Source organism: Cricetulus griseus, chromosome 3 (assembly GCF_003668045.3).
Source record: "Cricetulus griseus strain 17A/GY chromosome 3, alternate assembly CriGri-PICRH-1.0, whole genome shotgun sequence".
Lineage (NCBI taxonomy): Eukaryota > Metazoa > Chordata > Mammalia > Rodentia > Cricetidae > Cricetulus > Cricetulus griseus.
In genome coordinates, this window is record NC_048596.1 from 244,569,911 (window position 1) to 244,587,784 (window position 17,874).

Genomic DNA, 17,874 nt, shown 5'->3' on the forward strand with positions numbered 1-17,874 from the left:
ATTCTAAAGAGAGAATTTCCCCTCCTTTTTACTATCAGAATATTAATTCAATCAACCCAAAGAATTACCATTTGCCCAGGAGTCAGTCCCACCCTTGGGGAAGAGAAAGGCTGGAGCCCTGACACTGCTAGAGGAGGAATTGTCATCATCACCCTCCCCTCCTGAGGCTCCACACAGTTCTGATGACACATGCACCTCTCCTGGATTTTCTTTCTCATATAAAATTGTAACTAAAGGACTCAGGAAGGCCTGGGAATGGCACACATGGCACAGGCAGGTTGTCCCTATACCCTTCCTCTCTCTTGATAAACCACTGGATTACATTCCTGCAGTTAGACACCAAGGTCCATTCCCCTATTTGGCATTTTGTTATACCTGACTCCTTCCTAAGGTTGATCACCACCGTCCAACTATCAAAACATCAAGATCAAGGAATCCAAATTCCTTGTTTTAACTAGCCTAATTAAAATACTCAAACAAAACTTACCAACTCATCCTAGCTCATTCTCACACAGACCTCCCTTTTCCCTGCTTAAAATTTACACCAGAAAAGCTATTTGCTGCTGTTTCTGCATGATTCAGATTCAGCCATCTTGTCTATTTGCCTTGCTTACTAAAGTATCTCTTTGTGTTTGGTTTGTGCTTGGAAGTTGGTGTTTGGGTGTGGAGTGTGCCTAATCTGGGGCCCCGGGGGAAGCACCCTGAAATATGCAGGTCCCTTCAGTAGCATTGCTACAGAGAAGGGGGAAAGAAAGGAAGATTCTTTCACTTGCCGATTTTGCCAAACCAGAAATAAGTCCATTAGCTTTGTCAGTTTGTTTCCTAACTTCCTTAAAGAAGCAGTGGCATTAGGAAATGTTGTGATTTCCATTTTTCATGTGCCTGTGTGTATGTGTGTGTGCTTTGAATGTGTGTTACATTTTTGCATGTGGGCAGGCACACTGTGTGTGTGTATGTGTGTATGTGCACACAAGTGTGTGTGTGTGTGTGTGTGTGTGTGTGTGTGTGTGTGTGTCTACATATCTGTGTTTGTATACATGCACATTTGTGATCACCTGCATGCAGGAGACTAAGGTTGGTGTTAGGAATCATCCTTCTGGGATTGACATGTTGAAAACAATCTCGTTTCTAATTTGAATTTAAAAAATAAAAAAAAAATTTAAAAAAAGGGATCATCCACTTGACTGAGTCAGGTACGAGCACAGCAAATGACTAATCTCAGTACCCAGTTCCTCTAGAGATAGCCTGTCCCTGGCTTCTGACTGGAATTACAGGCAAGCTGCCACCCCACCAGGCAGTTAAATGAGGTGGCACTCACACTTGGAAGCAAAGCACTTTACCCACTGAGCAATCTCCCCATCCATGATTTATTAATCTTCAGTGCCACCCTGTAAGGGGAATATCCTCTGAGATCAGATTTTGGGACAAAATGGAGGACACCAGTGACCACAGCATGTCCTCTGACTGTGAGTGACCCATTTTCTCTACAGAATTCCTACCAGATGGAAATTGCCTGAAGGGCTCTCTTCCTGATATTTTATCTTTGGTTGAGTAAACAAGTCAGACCACTACAAACTTTAAGCTACATTTTGTTTATATTTCAAAGACAAAGAAGAAATTTAGAAGTTTTCTAAACAGCATAGCAAAGACTTCAGAGAGCTGTGTGGAGGTGGTGCATGCCTTTAATCCCACCAGTGCTGGGATTAAAGAGGCAGAAGCAGTTGGATGTCTGGTCTACAGAGAGAGTTCCAATACAGCAAGTTCTACACAGAGAAACCCTGTTTCAGGGCTGGGGTCGGGGGAGGACATCAGAGGGAAGTGGTTTTTTATTGAGCTAGAGAAAAATCATTTTATTTTTCAATTTCTATCTGCCCTGAAATATGTAATATATAACTTAGTTTCCCTGTTCCTCGGTTCCCCTTTCAATAGAGAGGATGGAATACAGCCTTCCTCAAAGGCTGTCATTTCATTTATAGAGAAGTATGTTTAGCTTCTATTATGTGCCAGTTGCACCTATATATATGGAGACACCATCATGCAAAGCACACAGTAAGAGCCATGATCTTGAATTCATCTCTCAAGGCAGCCAAGTGGTGCTTTTTATTCATGAACAAAATGATGATGTCACCACATATAATCTCAGCCCTGCACATTTATTCACATCGCTTTGCATCCAGGATAAGAAGGGCCTCCTAGGAACTAGAATGAAAATTACACAGAAAGATCACACTTGGACACAGATAAGTTTAAAAAGTGTCCTCAATAAGTTTTATAATAAGTAAAGATTGCTTTTGGAATATGGCCAATGTTGGGAGGCATTCACATTTCAAGTCCCACAAGATATTTAATATGCAGGAATGAAGGAATCAGTCACAGCAAAGACCTTCACTACCAGCAGGCACATGTAGATAAAGGGACTCTAAACTTGTTCTGGTCCATGTTTGGAACTTGCTCAGGGAAATAGAACCCCCAGTGCTGAACATCATTTATTTATTCTACTCCAATCTAGCAAGAGATTTAAGAAAAGAGAAACAAGTGACTTGGCTGTGTGTCAGAAGTCGGTCCCCTGGCAGGTCACAGCTTGGCACTTCGGGAAGATGAAAACCAGTCAGGAGATGCAGGAAGCTCCATACAAGAAACTTAGTTAGTTGTTCATTTTCTCACTTCCACATCCTTTCTTTCAAAATAATTAAACCATAATTAGCTTGAAATAACTTCTGAGCAAAACAGATGTAGTAATTGTGGAGAGAGCGGAAAGCTGTACTTCAGGGACTGAGGCTCTGCAGAGGCCTCCCTTCCCCCTGACACTGTGACAACATGAAACTTGAAGTCTGCAATATCTGATGGCAGCCAAGAGCCCCATAAATCCTGACAGTACAAATATGACCTGCAAGTGTCACCTTCCCAGAGCTGCTCCAGAGCCTGTCTGCACCACAGAGGTCCTAGTGAGTCCATGGAGGTAAGATCTTTGATCCTCTCAGCTGTGCCATGCAGAGTGTCATTACAGCAGAAGTCTCTCTCTCTCTCTCTCTCTCTCTCTCTCTCTCTCTCTCTCTCTCTCTGTCTGTCTCTCTCTTTCTCTCTCCTTCTAAGCCAGGGAGCAGTTGAGAGGTTCTGTGAACCCCAGGACCTCCAATTTCCTTCTGTCCCAAATAAGGCTGGTCCCTGGCTTCAGAAAGATCAAAGGAGACTAGCTCCTGGAGATAGAGAAATGGAACAGAAATGCTGAGGCATGACTATCCATCCTCAGACAGGAGTATATGGCAGAGCTCTGGCTTGTATGAGATGCATTTAAAAATGAATCAATAAGAAAGAAAAGATTTCACATGTCTGTCAAACCCTGGCGACAATCATGATACACTCCTGTAAGAGAGTCTGAGATGAGGTAATTGTTGTTCAAGAATATTCTGGTTTACCTAGGGGGACTCTGTCACAAAAATTACAAGACAAAAGAAAACAAACAAAAACCCTTGTTTCTAGCATCCATGTTTGCCAGCATTGTAACTTCAACAGTATAACCAGTGTTTGTATAGTTTCTCCTTCTCGCTTTTGATGCATTTCCACTTTTCAAATACTGGCACATATTTTCTCTTACAATAACATTATAGCTCCTAATTTGAAGGTTTTCCTTCCATATCCATCCTTAAAGTTTCTCGATTATATCACATACATACTTATCTCAACTATAGTCATTGTATGCCTGGTAAATATAGAAAAGTACAAACCACGAAGTGTAACAGTTATCATTACCTTCTTGGGAATTCCTGCTGTGAAGGATTTAGGCTGTGAACTAGTACATCCCAAAACAGCTCATCATAAGTTTACCCCAGTGCTAAATAGCAAAGGGCAACAATCTCTTTATGGTTTGGTTTGGTTTGTTTGTTTGCTTGCTTGCTTATTTTTAGAAAAATCAGGATCGGTGGATACAACCTCCCAAAGGCTCTTGGGGTTTAAACTCACCATGGTATCATTCATCTATCTAAATACAAGTCTATCCTGTCTTTTAAATCAGTGTGGGAGATGAGTCTCCTCTGCCTCCTCTAACGGTCCACTTCAGTTGTATGGAATCACTTATTAGAAGTCTCAGAAGTTGATCTCAAATATGATTTAAAGTTTGGAAAAGGGAAAAGAGGACTTGACAAAAAGGAATCCCCAAGAAAGCAAGCATTAAACAACCAAAAAAGTTACTATTTTCCATAGTGACTTAGGGTAAATTGATAGCATAGATTTTGACAGATTCTAATCTCTGATTAAACACCTAATTTTTATTCTAAATTGTCAATGAATGTTGATGAGTTCGTTATTAGTGTCTAGAGCCTATTTCATTAAGTCCAGATATTTAGGATAGTATTGTGATTTCTGGAATGAATCAGTATGGGAGATCACACCTTTGTCAGATGAATTAGCTAAAAGGCAATAAATGACATTTTTAATGTCCTGAGAGCACGTGGACACAAATATGGCAACAAGCCTACCTTGATAAAAGTCACACATGATGAGATCATTGAGACATAGATACTTAAAGCAATCCCATGAGTTTAACAGGAGTGAGCAAAGGGAACACAATCATTCTAAGTACTCAACACACAAACTCATGAAATATCCAGATTCCTCTTATTCTAGAAAAGACACCAACGCTTACCATAAATCCCTAAGAAATGAGAATGGAGCTCCCAAACATGAAGAATAACATCCTGCCTAGGTCTAAAATTCTGGAATCAACTCAGACTGATGTAGAACAAAGCAGCCTGCCTGATAAACAGGTTAGAAAAGAAACAAGAGGAGAAGCAGGTTGCAAAGCAATTGACATAGCTGATGCTCACAAGGCTCTACAGATGCAAATGCCACCATGGCTTCTTAGATGGCAGAAGCCCTGCTCAAAACTGCTTACCCCAAACTACTGCACTGTCTGTAGCTGATATGGAAGACCCACAACTCAGAAACTGCACTTACCTCATAGTAGCACATAAAAATCAATTTCCTTTCATTCACCTCATCAGCAGCACCTTGTCCAGAGTTGCTCCATGCTCCCTTAAGAGACCAAAGTCATCCACTGGAGTCACAGCCTTCTGCTATCCACTATCCTAGGAAGCACCACAGGGTTCCTCTAAACTCCCTCCCTGCCTACAACCTTGTAGTTACACACATTTTTCAACATATCTTTTAATGACTCAGCTTTAACTGTAGGGCCCTATCTGGAAAGGTTGTGCAATTGGACTTGACATTGAGAACTACCTTAAAAAAATAACTAGTAAACATTTCTATGGAGTGAAATCACAGAATGGATGTAGAAATAGAAGTTAGAAAACTTCAAAGCCAAAGGCAAATCTGAATTGTTATATTAGTGAAGATGCAGATAAGAAAGAGTTATCAGGGGGCTGGAGAGATGGCTCAGATGTCGGTGCTCTTAACATCTTCCAGAGGTCCTGAGTTCAATTCCCAGCAACCACATGGTGGCTCACAACCATTCGTTATGAGATCTGGTGCCCTCTTCTGGTGTGCAGATATACATGGAAGCAGAATGTTGTATACATAATAAATAAATAAAATCTTAAAAAAAAAAAAAGGGAAAGGAATACAAAACAAATGAGGAGGCTGTGTGGAAGGTAAAGTCAATAGATCTGAGATATGTTACAGATGTTGACCAAGCAGGGATTCCCAGTATCTGTGAGTGTGATGTGTGGAAGGCAGACAGGTTCAGTTTAAACTTCAGGCTTTGGGAACTGGGTGGGGAAACAAGATGCAATAGAATGAGAAACAGAGAAAGAAATTTTGGTTAGGGGAACATGGTGTTTATTTCGCCATGCACACAGACAGACAGACAGACAGACAGACAGACACACACACACACACACACACACACACACACACACACACACAGAGAGAGAGAGAGAGAGAGAGAGAGAGAGAGAGATTTGAACAATTCAATTTTGCTTGTGTAGAGCTCAAAAATAAAAATCTCCTTTAAAACTTTAGATTTTGAATAGCAGTTACCTAACTCACCTGACAGAACACACACAATATCCCAGAGTCCACAGTGGGGAAAAGGGGGGAATTTCAAGGACCTAATCTACAACATTACATGTGTCCACTGCTGCCTCTTGCACACTAGAAAATGCTATTGTGAAAAATGTGTATTTCAGATCCATCCCTAACATTACTGATGCTTTCTTGAAAAGTGTTTGCAGCCTGGAAACAAGTTTTTCTACCTAGGAAGGAAGAAATGATTTTGAAGTTTATTAAGGAAACATTTTTTCTCTTCATGACTATGGTTGGCACTCTGGGGCACATTTCTGTTTCTGTGAATTATATGATAAGTTCATTGGAAGGCCTTGAGAAGAAACCCATACACCTTATTCTCATCCACTTGAGAAGAAACCCATACACCTTATTCTCATCCACTTGAGAAGAAACCCATGCACCATATTCTCATCCACTTGGCTTTTACAACACCATAATCCTTCTTGCAAAAAGATTACCAAAGACAATAGCAGTTTCTGGTTTAATAAACTTCCTAGATGACATAGGCTGTAAGACCCTTATTTACCTGGAGAGGGTGGCCCGTGGAGTTTCCATCTGCACCAGCAGTCTCCTCACTGTGGTCCAGGCCATCATCATCAGTCCCAGAGCATCTGGGTGGAGGAGGCTCAGACCAAAGTCTGCATGGCACATTCTTTTCTTTTGGATACTCAATGCTTTAATAAGTATGAACCTAATCCATTCCATCACAAGCACAAATCTGAATACATCACATCTGAAGAGTGTATACAACTATTGTTATTTAATGCTAGAAAGTCAGAAAACAAAGTGGATTGTTCTCCCTCTCATGGTCCTGAGAGATGCTATGTGTTTAAATATTTGGGTGCATCATGGATTTATCTTACAATGATGAATATGTATTTTCTTTTGCTTGCACTGTATACACAAAACTTTTAAGTGATCTGTATTGTACTGTGTTATAGTTTATTAAATAGTTTGTTTATACGATTTATTTTTATTTGTGTGTCTAAATGAGTTTGTGCCTCATTTTTACAGGTGCTCACACAGAAGTGGACATTGTGTCCCTGGAAGCTAGAGCTATAGGCAGTCATGAGTCCTATGATGCAGATGTTGAGGACGAAGGGCCTCAAAAAGAGGAGCAGGGCTCTTAACCATCCCTCCAGCTCCTTACCTTTGTAACAAATGTGACTTGTTTGTGGTTAACATCTACTGCTTCTGTTAGTCTCATAGCTCTGTGAAGGTCTTTTTCTAAGTAATCTATATAAATGACCAGACTAATGAACACTTTCTAAGTCAGTCTGTGCAATTTGACTCAAAAAGAAGTGATGTAAAAACATGGCGAATGAGTAAAGAAAGATCTATTTAATCTGATCATGAAATGATTGTTCAACATTAAGAATATACACCGGGTTTTAAAATAATAAAAAGGGATAGACAAGAGTTATTTAATTGCTGACACTGCATGACCATGGATGGCCTGGACTTAGGTAGCATACAAAGTTGTTCCATTCAATTTCTCTCTAAAAGCCAGAGTATATTCAGAAACAATAAAAGCTTGATCAGAACATAAATTAAACGTTTGATACATGATGAAAATCCTAAATAAGTAGAGGATAGTGAAGGCAACCTGGAAATGGTATTCAATTATGCTCTTTCAGGTAAAGCACATGGATTAGTATAAATAACTTCATCATTTCCTCATGCTGGACACATTGCTTATCACTGCACAGTCCCGTGGGATATAATGCTAAATGAAATAAGTCAGCTGCATGAAGACAAATACCACATGATTTTAATAAGTGGGACCTAAATACAAAAGAAGCAAAATGGAGTAGGGCTGGTTCCTCACCTAACCACACAACTTAAGTTCTTTTTGAAAAACAAACCAAAAACCCAATACAACAACAAAATCCATAAAACACAATACACACACACACACACACACACACACACACACACACACACTGTAACTGAATAAAACCACACACCCCTCACTGCCCCCCATCAAAAAAAAAAAAAAAAAAAAAAAAAAAAAAAAAAAAAAAAAAAACCTGTGGAGTCCATTATCTGTTGGTCAACCACTCCTGAACATGAAACCAGCTCTGGATTGGCTATTACATACACCACCTGTCATTCCATTGAAGAAACCAATCCTTCCTCTCCCAGCAAGTACAAATGACAGTTCAGCTGTTAACCCTCACCCTCATGGCTAGACCCTCATTCATTCCTTTTCAAACATAATAAAATAAAATATAATAAGACAAAATGAAAACCATCACATCTAAGTTAGATGAGACAAACCAACAGAAGAAAATGAACCCAAGAGAAGGCACAAGAGTCAGAGACCCACTTGTTCGCACACTCAGGAATCCCATAAAAACACTAAACTGGAAGACGTGACGTAAGTGCAGAGGACCTGGTGCAGACCTGTGCAGCCTTGTGCGTGCTGCTTCCATCTCTGTGAGTTCTGTGAGCTTTGATCATGTTGTTTAGAAAGCTTTGTATTCTTAGTGTCCTCTGTCCCCTCTGGCTCTTACATTCATTCTGGCTTCTCCTCTTGAGAATACGCTAAGCTCTGAAGGGAGAGATTTAATGAAAATATCCCATTTAGAGCTGGATGTTCCTGGGTCTCTCATCCTCTTCTTCTCTGACTGTGGGTCACTTTATTTGTTCCCACCTGTTGTAATTACATCCATTTGTGAACCCTCCTTGTGGCTGGTTCCTCCATATAGTCAGAAATATGAAGCTGTGGAATCAGAGCTTGCCAGCCATCATCATCTTCAAATTTTCCTTGTCCTGTGACTTAAAACAGTTAAAAAATAAATAAAATGTGTTCACCCCACATAAAATAAAACCCTCAATCAAGATTCTACCTCTTATGGAGTCCCCAAGCCAATATGCAGCTATAGGAGACTGGAAGGTGTGAAAACAACCCATGACACTGTAAGAATCTCATTACTGGTACCATAGGGCAAGCTGCCACTCCACTGATCCACTTACTTCACTGCTGTGACTGTAGCTGAAGGTATTCTGTGGGTCATACAGTCGCTGCTTCATGGTGGTCAATGGCCATGTACAGCTACTTTTATGTCAACTTGACACAAGTTAGAGTTATCTGAAAGGCAGAAACCTCAACTGAGACAATGCCACCATAAGATCCAGCTGTAGGGCATTTTCTTGATTATCTATTAATGGAGGAGGGCTGAGCCCTTTGTGGGTGGTGTCATCCTTGGGCAGATGGTCCTGGGTTCTATGCAAAAGCAGGCTCAGCAGCCATGATGAGCAAGCCAGTAAACAGCATTCCTTTACAGCCTCTGCATCAGCTCATGCCTACAGGTTCCTGCCCCTTTTGAGTTCCTGTCCTGACTTCCTTCAGTGATGAACAGCAATATGGAAGTGTAAATCAAATAAACCCTTCCCTCCCCAAGTTGCTTTGGTTATGGTGTTTCATCACAGCAATAGAAACCCTAACTAAGACAGGCCATGCCATTCCTGAAGGAAATAGATCCACCACAAACCTGCATTGCTCCTCTGGTGCACAAATTCTCTCTATTCCTTCTTCAAAATGCTAATCTCATGACAATACACAGCAGCAGGTTATTCTCCCTCCAGTCTACCTTGGCAAGCATCCGCACATATAGAACAAAACCAGACTTCCCTTAGAGGGCAGGAGTTGAAACTCAGACCTTGTGGTTAAGAGCTCTCCACACACAACTCCTCAAGGGCCCTCTACTGGCTACTCTGCCTCTCTCTCCTCTGTCTCTCTGTCTCTCTTCTCTCTGTCTCTGTGTGTGTGTGTCTGTCTCTGTCTCTCTGTCTCTGTCTGTCTCCCTGTCTCTGCCTCACTCTGTCTCCTCTCTTCTCCCTGCAGATCAGAATGTAACTCTTAGCTATAGTTCCAGTGCCATGAATGCCACTGAAAGGAAAAGTGTCAGCTCAGGATCCAACAGGCCAAGTTCTCAGCACAAAGCAAGTTTATTTGCCCCAGAGGGACAGAGGGCAGGGAATAAGGGACAAACACAGGAGATAGAGGACAAGGGAGAAGTGGAAGGGAACAAGGGAAAGGGGGCAGGGATATTTGTCCCAGAGTGAGACAAAGGACTGGCTCTGGATGGAGAAGACAGACAGACGAGCCACATAAGAAAATGGCAGTTTATAAAGGTACATGTTAGGATGAGGTGTTTAATTTTAATTAGACATGTTAATTAGGTGGGCCAAAGAGAGGTTGTGATTGTTGGACTTCAATACTTTGATAGCTGGTCCTTGGTAGTTAGCCTCAGGAGAAAGAGGTGGCCAAATAAGGGAACAGACCTTGGTGGCTAGCTTTAAGAATGTAATCTAGTGGTTTTTAGCAAGGCAGAGAGAATGTGGGAGAAGGGCAAGGCCTGCCAGAGCCACACTCACCATTTGTGACCTGAACAGAGCCACCATGCTCCCTCCCCACCCCCACCATAATGATAATGGCTACCTCTCTAAAACTGTAAACAAGCCTCCAGTTCAATGCTTCCTTTTAAAAGATCTGCCTTGTTCATGGTGTCTCTTCACAGAAATATTAACAGGGACTAAGACAAATATGTGTCATATATCTATTACTATAAGCACTTAAACAGCATTTGGGACTAAATAGAAAGATCTATAAACACTACCACAGATAAAGATACAGAGTTCTTGGAAGGACAGGGGTTGGGGAGGACCTCACAAGTATGACTGTCCTTTACACAGAAGCAAAGAGCTCTGTGATGAAACATTTTTGCAGATATACGTTGTTGTTACTGATGAGTTCTCTAAAAGGATGTTTTCACAATCCATTTCTATGACCTAAGAAATGGATTTGAACTTTGTCGAGGGAGTTATGTAGTTGTTCTGCCTGGATTTGGTACTATGGGGAGCTTCTTTGTTGTTGAGAAATGTACATTCAGTTTGGCGGTAGATATTGAAAAGAAATCTACCTTCTTCTCATCCATCTGCATTTTATCAACATTCTAATGCTTTTTTCAAAAGTACTGCTCCAGACAATACAGGCTGCTTGTTTGAGAAGCTTCCTGGATGATGCAGGCAAAAGGATGTTGTTGACATGAACAGGGTGTCTTGGGGCTATTCTGCCCTAGCAGTTTCCTCTGAGTGGTTCAAGCCATCACCATGAGCTCCTGAGTCTCCAGGAGGAGAGGCTCAGGCTGAGTCTGCACAGCAGGTGCTTCTCTCGCTGCTCTTCCTTGGGATTCTCAATTCCTTCATCAGTATGAACCTCCTCCATTCCAACAGAAAAATCGGCATGAATACATCACACATGAGGAAGAGCGCTCAGTACTGCAGATTTCTAAAGAAAGGCAGATGGTGAAATGGACTTTCTTCACTCTCCAGCTCCTTCCTACTCTGAAGTGGGAGTGGAGGGGAGGTGTGGGACATACATATGGGCAGGAGTGAGAAAGAGAAGAGCAGCAGCAGGAGGGGACCAGCTTTAAAAGGAAATCCATATATATCCAGTCACAAAAATGGATTTCATGTAATTTACAAAATGATGCTGAGTTTAAATTTTATTCAAGTGTAAGGATACATAGCTATTTTCTTATTTTTTACTTTAAAACAAACAAAAACACCAAGTCTCACAAGTAGGAACTGATAGGCTTCAGAATTGTAATCCTCTTGACTCTGACTCCCAGGTGTTGGAATACAGAGGTATTCCATGTATTATGATCATCCATAAAACATAATTTCAGTCAGTAGAAGAGCATGCCAAATAACGGGTTAAAAGTGAAATGAATCCTTTCGATAATGTTGTTTGCTCTCCCCACACCTCTACTCTCAGTCAAGGAAGAGTCCTCTGCAGCACTGCACTGGGTCCACTGTGCTGGACACTGCTCCTTTTTCCCAGGCCAAGGACAGAGAGGACATGTGATCCCACATGGCCTTTGGACCAGGGTGTGCAGATGCACTTATTCTCCACAATCTCCAATGGTATCTGAACATTTTCCCTGCACACCAGTTGGGATCTTTAGTCTTTCATTTCTGGTGCTCCTCAGCCTTTTAAAGAGAAGCTCTCTTGCCTTCTTTGCTATCTTTCTTTCTGCTTCCCAAACTAGATCCACGACGTGACAAAGTGCACCCATACAGAGAATTGAGTGAGAAACAGACTCAAGGACACGCAGTAAGACCAGCAGTAACTTTTATAAAACGGTTCTTAAATACCTGCTGCTGGTTTACATAAAGAAAACAAAGCTCGCTCTGCATAGTTCCAACGGCCCCTCCTCTCCTTATCACCAAATCCCAGCCCACACCTCTGGCAAAAGCCTCCTACCCCACCAGGCCAGAATCCTGAACCCCAGAGAACCCCCCAGCCAGATCAGAGGCCACACACAGAGCCAGAACTCCAGCCCCAAACTTGGGAGACAACCCCCTGCTGAACCAGAGGCCATCCAGGTCATCAGAAGTTCAGCCCCCAAACTTGGGTAGAGACTACCCAACCTCAGGCCAGGAAACCAGAAAACCAGAGAGGAAACAGCAGCCAAGGAAGAAAACACCCACCCAACAAAAATAAATCCACAAATTAGCACCTAGACCTATAAGCCCTCCAAAGCCAAATGCCTAAATGTCAGCATAAGAACACAACAACATCCAGAGCAATATGTCACCACCAGAGCCCGTTCCACTACAGCAAGCCCTGAATATTCCAACACAGCTGAAGCACAGGAAAATGACCTTAAAGCCAACTCTGTGGAGATGATAGAGGTCCTTAAAGAGTAAATGAATAAATCCCTTAAAGAAATCAAGGAAAAGACTAATAAAAATGGAGAAAATCAATAAATCGATTAAAGAATGTTTAAAAAAGTCTAGACAAAACAGTTAAAGGAAGTGAATAAAACTGTCCAAGACCTAAAAATGGAAATAGAAGCAATAAAGAAAACATAAACTGAGGAATTTCTGGAAATGGAAAAATTTAGGTAAAGGAACAGGAACTACAGATACAAACATCGCCAACACAAGAGATAGAAAAGAGAATCTCTCTTCTATATGAAAAGAAATCAAGCAAAAGAGAGTATTACCTCAGATGATTGAATCTGCAAAGTGTGCCTGTACAGTATGAATCATGGCTCCCCCGGGAACAATGTGCACAAGAGAAAAATGAGGAAAAAGAGTCAGGAGATGTCTCTCATCTGGGTTCAAGTGGAAGAGACCAATGAGAACAGCTAATTCCCAGCAGCACACTGGTCTCCCCTGATCATTACATGGGTGCTGTTTCCAAAAATGCTAAGGAAACACATAAGAATAAATAAATAAATAAATAAATAAATAAATAAATAAATAAATAGTACAATTCAAGTGTATTAAAGACCGTGAATAGTGGTCACAAAATACATGGAAAAGCACAAGGGATAAGGTTTTCCTCCAAAGGGTTCTGAGTGGGTTTGATACTCCAGGTGAGGCTCAAGCTCACAATCCAGCCATCACTCCTGTTGTGAAAGTACCCTACACCAACAGATTGCATCATGGGGCATTGCTGCATCGATGTTTCCTTCATATTGAATTATTCCCTTCTGGGAAGGAGACTCACAAGCCTGGGGAAGCTTACCAAACTTAGAACACTCACAAGGCCCTCTTCCCAGAGAAACATAAGCAGGAGACATCTGTTGGGGGAAAAGAGACTCTTCTTTCATGGAACAGCTGTCTGCAAATTGGGCAAAGAATGCCAGTGTGCAGTTTAGTGTCCTGACAAGTAGGCACATGCTACAGTCACCTGGGAAGAGGAAACTCAACTGAGAAAATGAATTCATCAGATTGACCAACAGGCTAGTCAGTGGGGCATTTTCTTGATTTCTGATTGATATGGGAGGGCTCAACCCCAGACGGGGTCCTGACAAAAGCAAACTGAGGGAGCCGTAGAGCTGGCCAGTAAGCAGCATTCCTCTGAGACTCTGAGAAGGTAGACCTATCCAAGTATTTCTCAGAGGTGCTGATAAAAGGATGAAGAGAACTTTGGCCAGCTTCTGATGCTGGAGACAGTGCATTGTAGGAGTCCAGGTTGTTGCTTCTGTGAACCCAACTCTTTGCCCTGGACTGCGGTAATTGTAAAAGAACTCCAAACCTTAGCACAACCGGCTCCATGATGGAAATAACATTCAGGCCATAAAGCTGAGCATGTAGACAGGACACCTGTCAAAATGAAAACAAAGAGTTAAGTGCATCAAAGTCCATAGTTCCATGAATGTACTAACTTTGCTTTTTGGTTTCTGTAAGTCTGCTTCTGGCAGACTTATTGTTAACTGATGTGTGTCAACACAGAATAAGATTTTTGTGTTTAAAAGCTCACCCTGAGAAAGTCTTAGTGCTACACTGAGTTCCTGAATACCCAGCATAGGTGCTGTATGGCTCATAAAGACTTTCTATTGTCTTAAACCCATATCTGAGCAGTCTTCTATGGTGGATATTCCACAACAGTTATTAGTCCTAGGGCAACTGTCTCTAAGATGTCCTGTGTTCTCTTTGCCAGCATTGTTGTTGTCTGTCTTGGCTCTCTGCTAACCTTGGTCATTTTCCCTCCTGCAAATAGTATGTAAGATGCTGCACTTCTTGATAGACTTGCCTAACATAAGCTATCAAGTTATGCAAGACCTCCTGGTCCCAGATATTTGCTTTTGCTTACTTCTTTATTTCTCATGCTCCCACTCGAAACCATGCTGTTTAGGACCATCATTCCCATAGGTTTGGGTCAGTTCTGCATCAGGTACTACCTCCAAGTTCCTTCCCTGACTTTCCTTCATGATGAACTGTAATCTAGAAAACTGGGTAACTCAAAACCAGTGTCTCTGAGGCTTCCTCACTAACCAGGGCAGGAAGGAAGCAGATAAACAGCCAACACAGCCCATGGAGTTTAGGGAAAACACAGGAAATAAGACTCTAAGTTGATCTGTGAAAAATAGATAATAGTTAGCCATGCAGCAAGGTGACTGGGCAAAGATCAACCTGGGTATATTATGTACATTTCTATGGCAAGGTAAGTGCCAAGGTTACATTTGTTAGGGGAGTTGAAACTAATCAGGAAATAGTTTTATATTGGGGGATATTGGATCATATTGTGTACCCCGAGTTGTGCATTTGTATTAATTAAATAACATTAACCTTGGGTCAGGAGGCTGAGTTAGCAACTAGTTGACAGAAAGTAATCATAGAGCCTCAGAGGGCATCCAGGAGAGATATAGAGACACAGGAAGTAGTAGGGAGCTATTTGGAGTGGCACAGCCTTTTCTGGTTTGGTGAAGCAGAAGCATGGGTCTTTTGGAGAATCCAGCAAAGAGAGAAGGTTAACTAGTTGTGACCCAGTCTCTCTGAGCTAGCAGGTTTTCACCCCATTCCTTGAATCTTGAGTCTTATTTATAAATACAACAACAGATATTTAGTTAAAGCTACCAGCAAAAGAGCTGGTGCCTGCAGGAACAGAATTCCCACCAGGCTGCAGCCTGAACAGCCAGGCCACTGCTAGAAAAGCAGTCCTGTAACTGCAAAGCTGCAATTGCTGGCTGGAATGGCAATAGATTAAAGTTCAGCCTCTGTATTGGTTAAAACAACAATTCTGATAAAGAGAAGATGCCCAGCTGTGAATGACAAATCAAAATCACGATCGGCATGTGACAGCTCTGCATGTTTCATGAGAGATGAAGCAAATGGAATAAGTTTCTGCTTCAAAAGCTCATTTTGACTGCCATATAGACAGTAAAAAACAGAGGCAAAAAAAAAAAACCAATACCATCAGAAAGTGATTACAATCACAAAATGAGATGCTAGGGAGGACTGGGAGGCTGAGAACATCACTAGACTGAACCAACATTAAAATACATAGCATCTTCTTTGCTCTTGTGGAGGAACTGTCATAGTCTGTTACTAATGAACAGATACGGACTTGCTGCCTTAAGTAAACTTGACTTCTCACCAGCGCAGTGTAAAGGTTTCCTGTAACATTTTTCTTAAAATTATGATTTTCCATCTACTGAATAATGGCAATCACCTTGTATGTTGCTGTCTATACCTTAAGTTAAGCTTCCTGAACCACAGTTTGAGACATACAGGTTTGTACTATGAACTATAAGCAATCGAAGAGGTAGATTTTATCACTTGCTGTTGTGTTTGTAAACAAAGTCAAATGTTGCTTTAAGAATTAATTTAGAACAGGCAGTGGTGGTTCATGCCTTTAATTCCAGCAACTGGGAGGCAGAGGCAGATGAATCTCTGTGAATTTGAGGCCAGCCTGGTCTACAGAGTGAGTTCCAGGACAGGCTCCAAAGCTACACAGAGAAACCCTTTCTCAAACAACAACAACAACAAACAACAACAACAATAATAATAATAATAACAATAATTTAGGCAAACACTGCTAACACTTTAAGCTTTTAAATTTTGATTTAAATATATCTTAATACTTTTCTTACTCTGGTGCTTTCATATGCATTTTTGTCTTAATTTCCTGTTAAAAAATAAAAAATATAGTGCTTATACAAAAAAAAAAGAATTAATTACAAGCTGGGTATGGTGGGACACACCTTTAATCCCAGCACTCAAGAGGCAGAAGCAGGTAGATCTCTGAGTTTGAGGTCATTCTGGTCTACAGACTGAGTTCCAGGACAGCCAGGGCTATTCAGAGAAACCCTGTTTCAGAAAAACCAACAATAATAATAACATTATAAATAGGCAAGTAGGCTATGGATGTGATACTTCATATTTTAAGGCAAACTTCCTTGCTTTTGTGTGATATACCTGAACATTTTTTAAAGAAATATATTTTCATGAAAAGAAAAATAACCAGCAAGTTATTCTTTGGGGAGTCTTTACAAGACCAGTACCTGCACTGGGAACTGTTTTCCTCTTATTTTGTTGTGGAACTTTCATGATTTCACCTAGGTAGAACATTGCAAGTACAAAGTTAACCACTTAAGTTTTTCCCATCTGGGGGACAGCTGCCTGGACTTGTCTACTGTTCTACCTCTCTAATCTCTAATTTATGGCCAAAGGGTTAAGGAGAGGAAGGTGGCATATAATTTGCCCTGGGAAGCCAAGCATTTTTTTAAAGAAACAATTGTTTCTTAATTCAACAATCATTTGAGTGGTGGTTGTGTGTAGGGGAGCATCAGTAGGCTCTAAGAGCATGAGGTCATTTGCTGGCACAAGTAGTGAAAAGAGGAGGAGGCATCTAAAGCTGGTCCTCCGGATGCTGCTCAGAGCCATCACTATCGTACTATCTACTTCCTTTTTGTATAGAGAAAGAGCAGTTAGGGGTTTTAGAAATGAAGGACACATTTAGAAATGAAGGTCTTCTGGAAAGGCAGACAGGTCCATTAGCATGGGATTTGTGTGCAAACTATATTCGTCATTAGCTCCATTTCTGAGGTGTCAGTGGAAGCAAAACAAGAAGAAAAAAAATGTAAAAATAAGGTCGGGTACCTGGCAGGAAAGAACCATTTGCATTTACTTTAGACACAATTCTTTTCATTATAATAAACAGAAGTGTTTCCATGAGAAGTGTTCCTCAGATGGCTTTTTCTAGACCTGGAGTTGTGGAGACTATCCAAATATTTGTCAGACACACACATACTTTTGTCGTGAGGCCTGACCTTATCCTCACCCACTTGGCTTTTTCTAAATATGATTGTTATTCAATGCACAGTGACGAGATACAGCCACAGTGTTTTACTTCAGAAACTTCGTGAATGGTTGTCTTAGTCACTGTTCTATTGCTGTGAAGAGACAGCATGACCAAGTAACTATTATAAGAGAAAGCATTTAATTGAAGATTTGCTTACAGTTTCAGAGATTCTGTCCATTATCATCACAGCAGAGAGCATGGAGGCATGTAGAAGTAGCTGAAAGCTATATCCTGATCCTCAAGCA

The 17,874-nt window shown here is 41.1% G+C and overlaps 1 protein-coding gene across 1 annotated transcript; it reads left to right on the top strand.

Moving 5' to 3' along the window:
• Positions 1-6,223: 6,223 nt before the first annotated feature.
• On the top strand, positions 6,224-7,151 carry LOC100750527 (vomeronasal type-1 receptor 2-like). The gene is made up of 3 exons (XM_027409252.1): positions 6,224-6,371; positions 6,441-6,848; positions 7,036-7,151. The coding sequence occupies exons 1-3, from the start codon at positions 6,224-6,226 to the stop codon at positions 7,149-7,151; spliced, it is 672 nt and encodes a 223-aa protein (XP_027265053.1).
• The last annotated feature ends 10,723 nt before the right edge of the window (positions 7,152-17,874 follow it).

Coding starts and splice junctions, on each gene's coding strand:
- LOC100750527 (XM_027409252.1), top strand. CDS start 6,224: ATGATTTTGAAGTTTATTAAGGAAACATTTTTTCTCTTCATGACTATG. Junction 6,372..6,440: donor CCTTATTCTCATCCACTTGA/GAAGAAACCCAT, acceptor CTCATCCACTTG/GCTTTTACAACACCATAATC. Junction 6,849..7,035: donor GGTCCTGAGAGATGCTATGT/GTTTAAATATTT, acceptor TCATTTTTACAG/GTGCTCACACAGAAGTGGAC.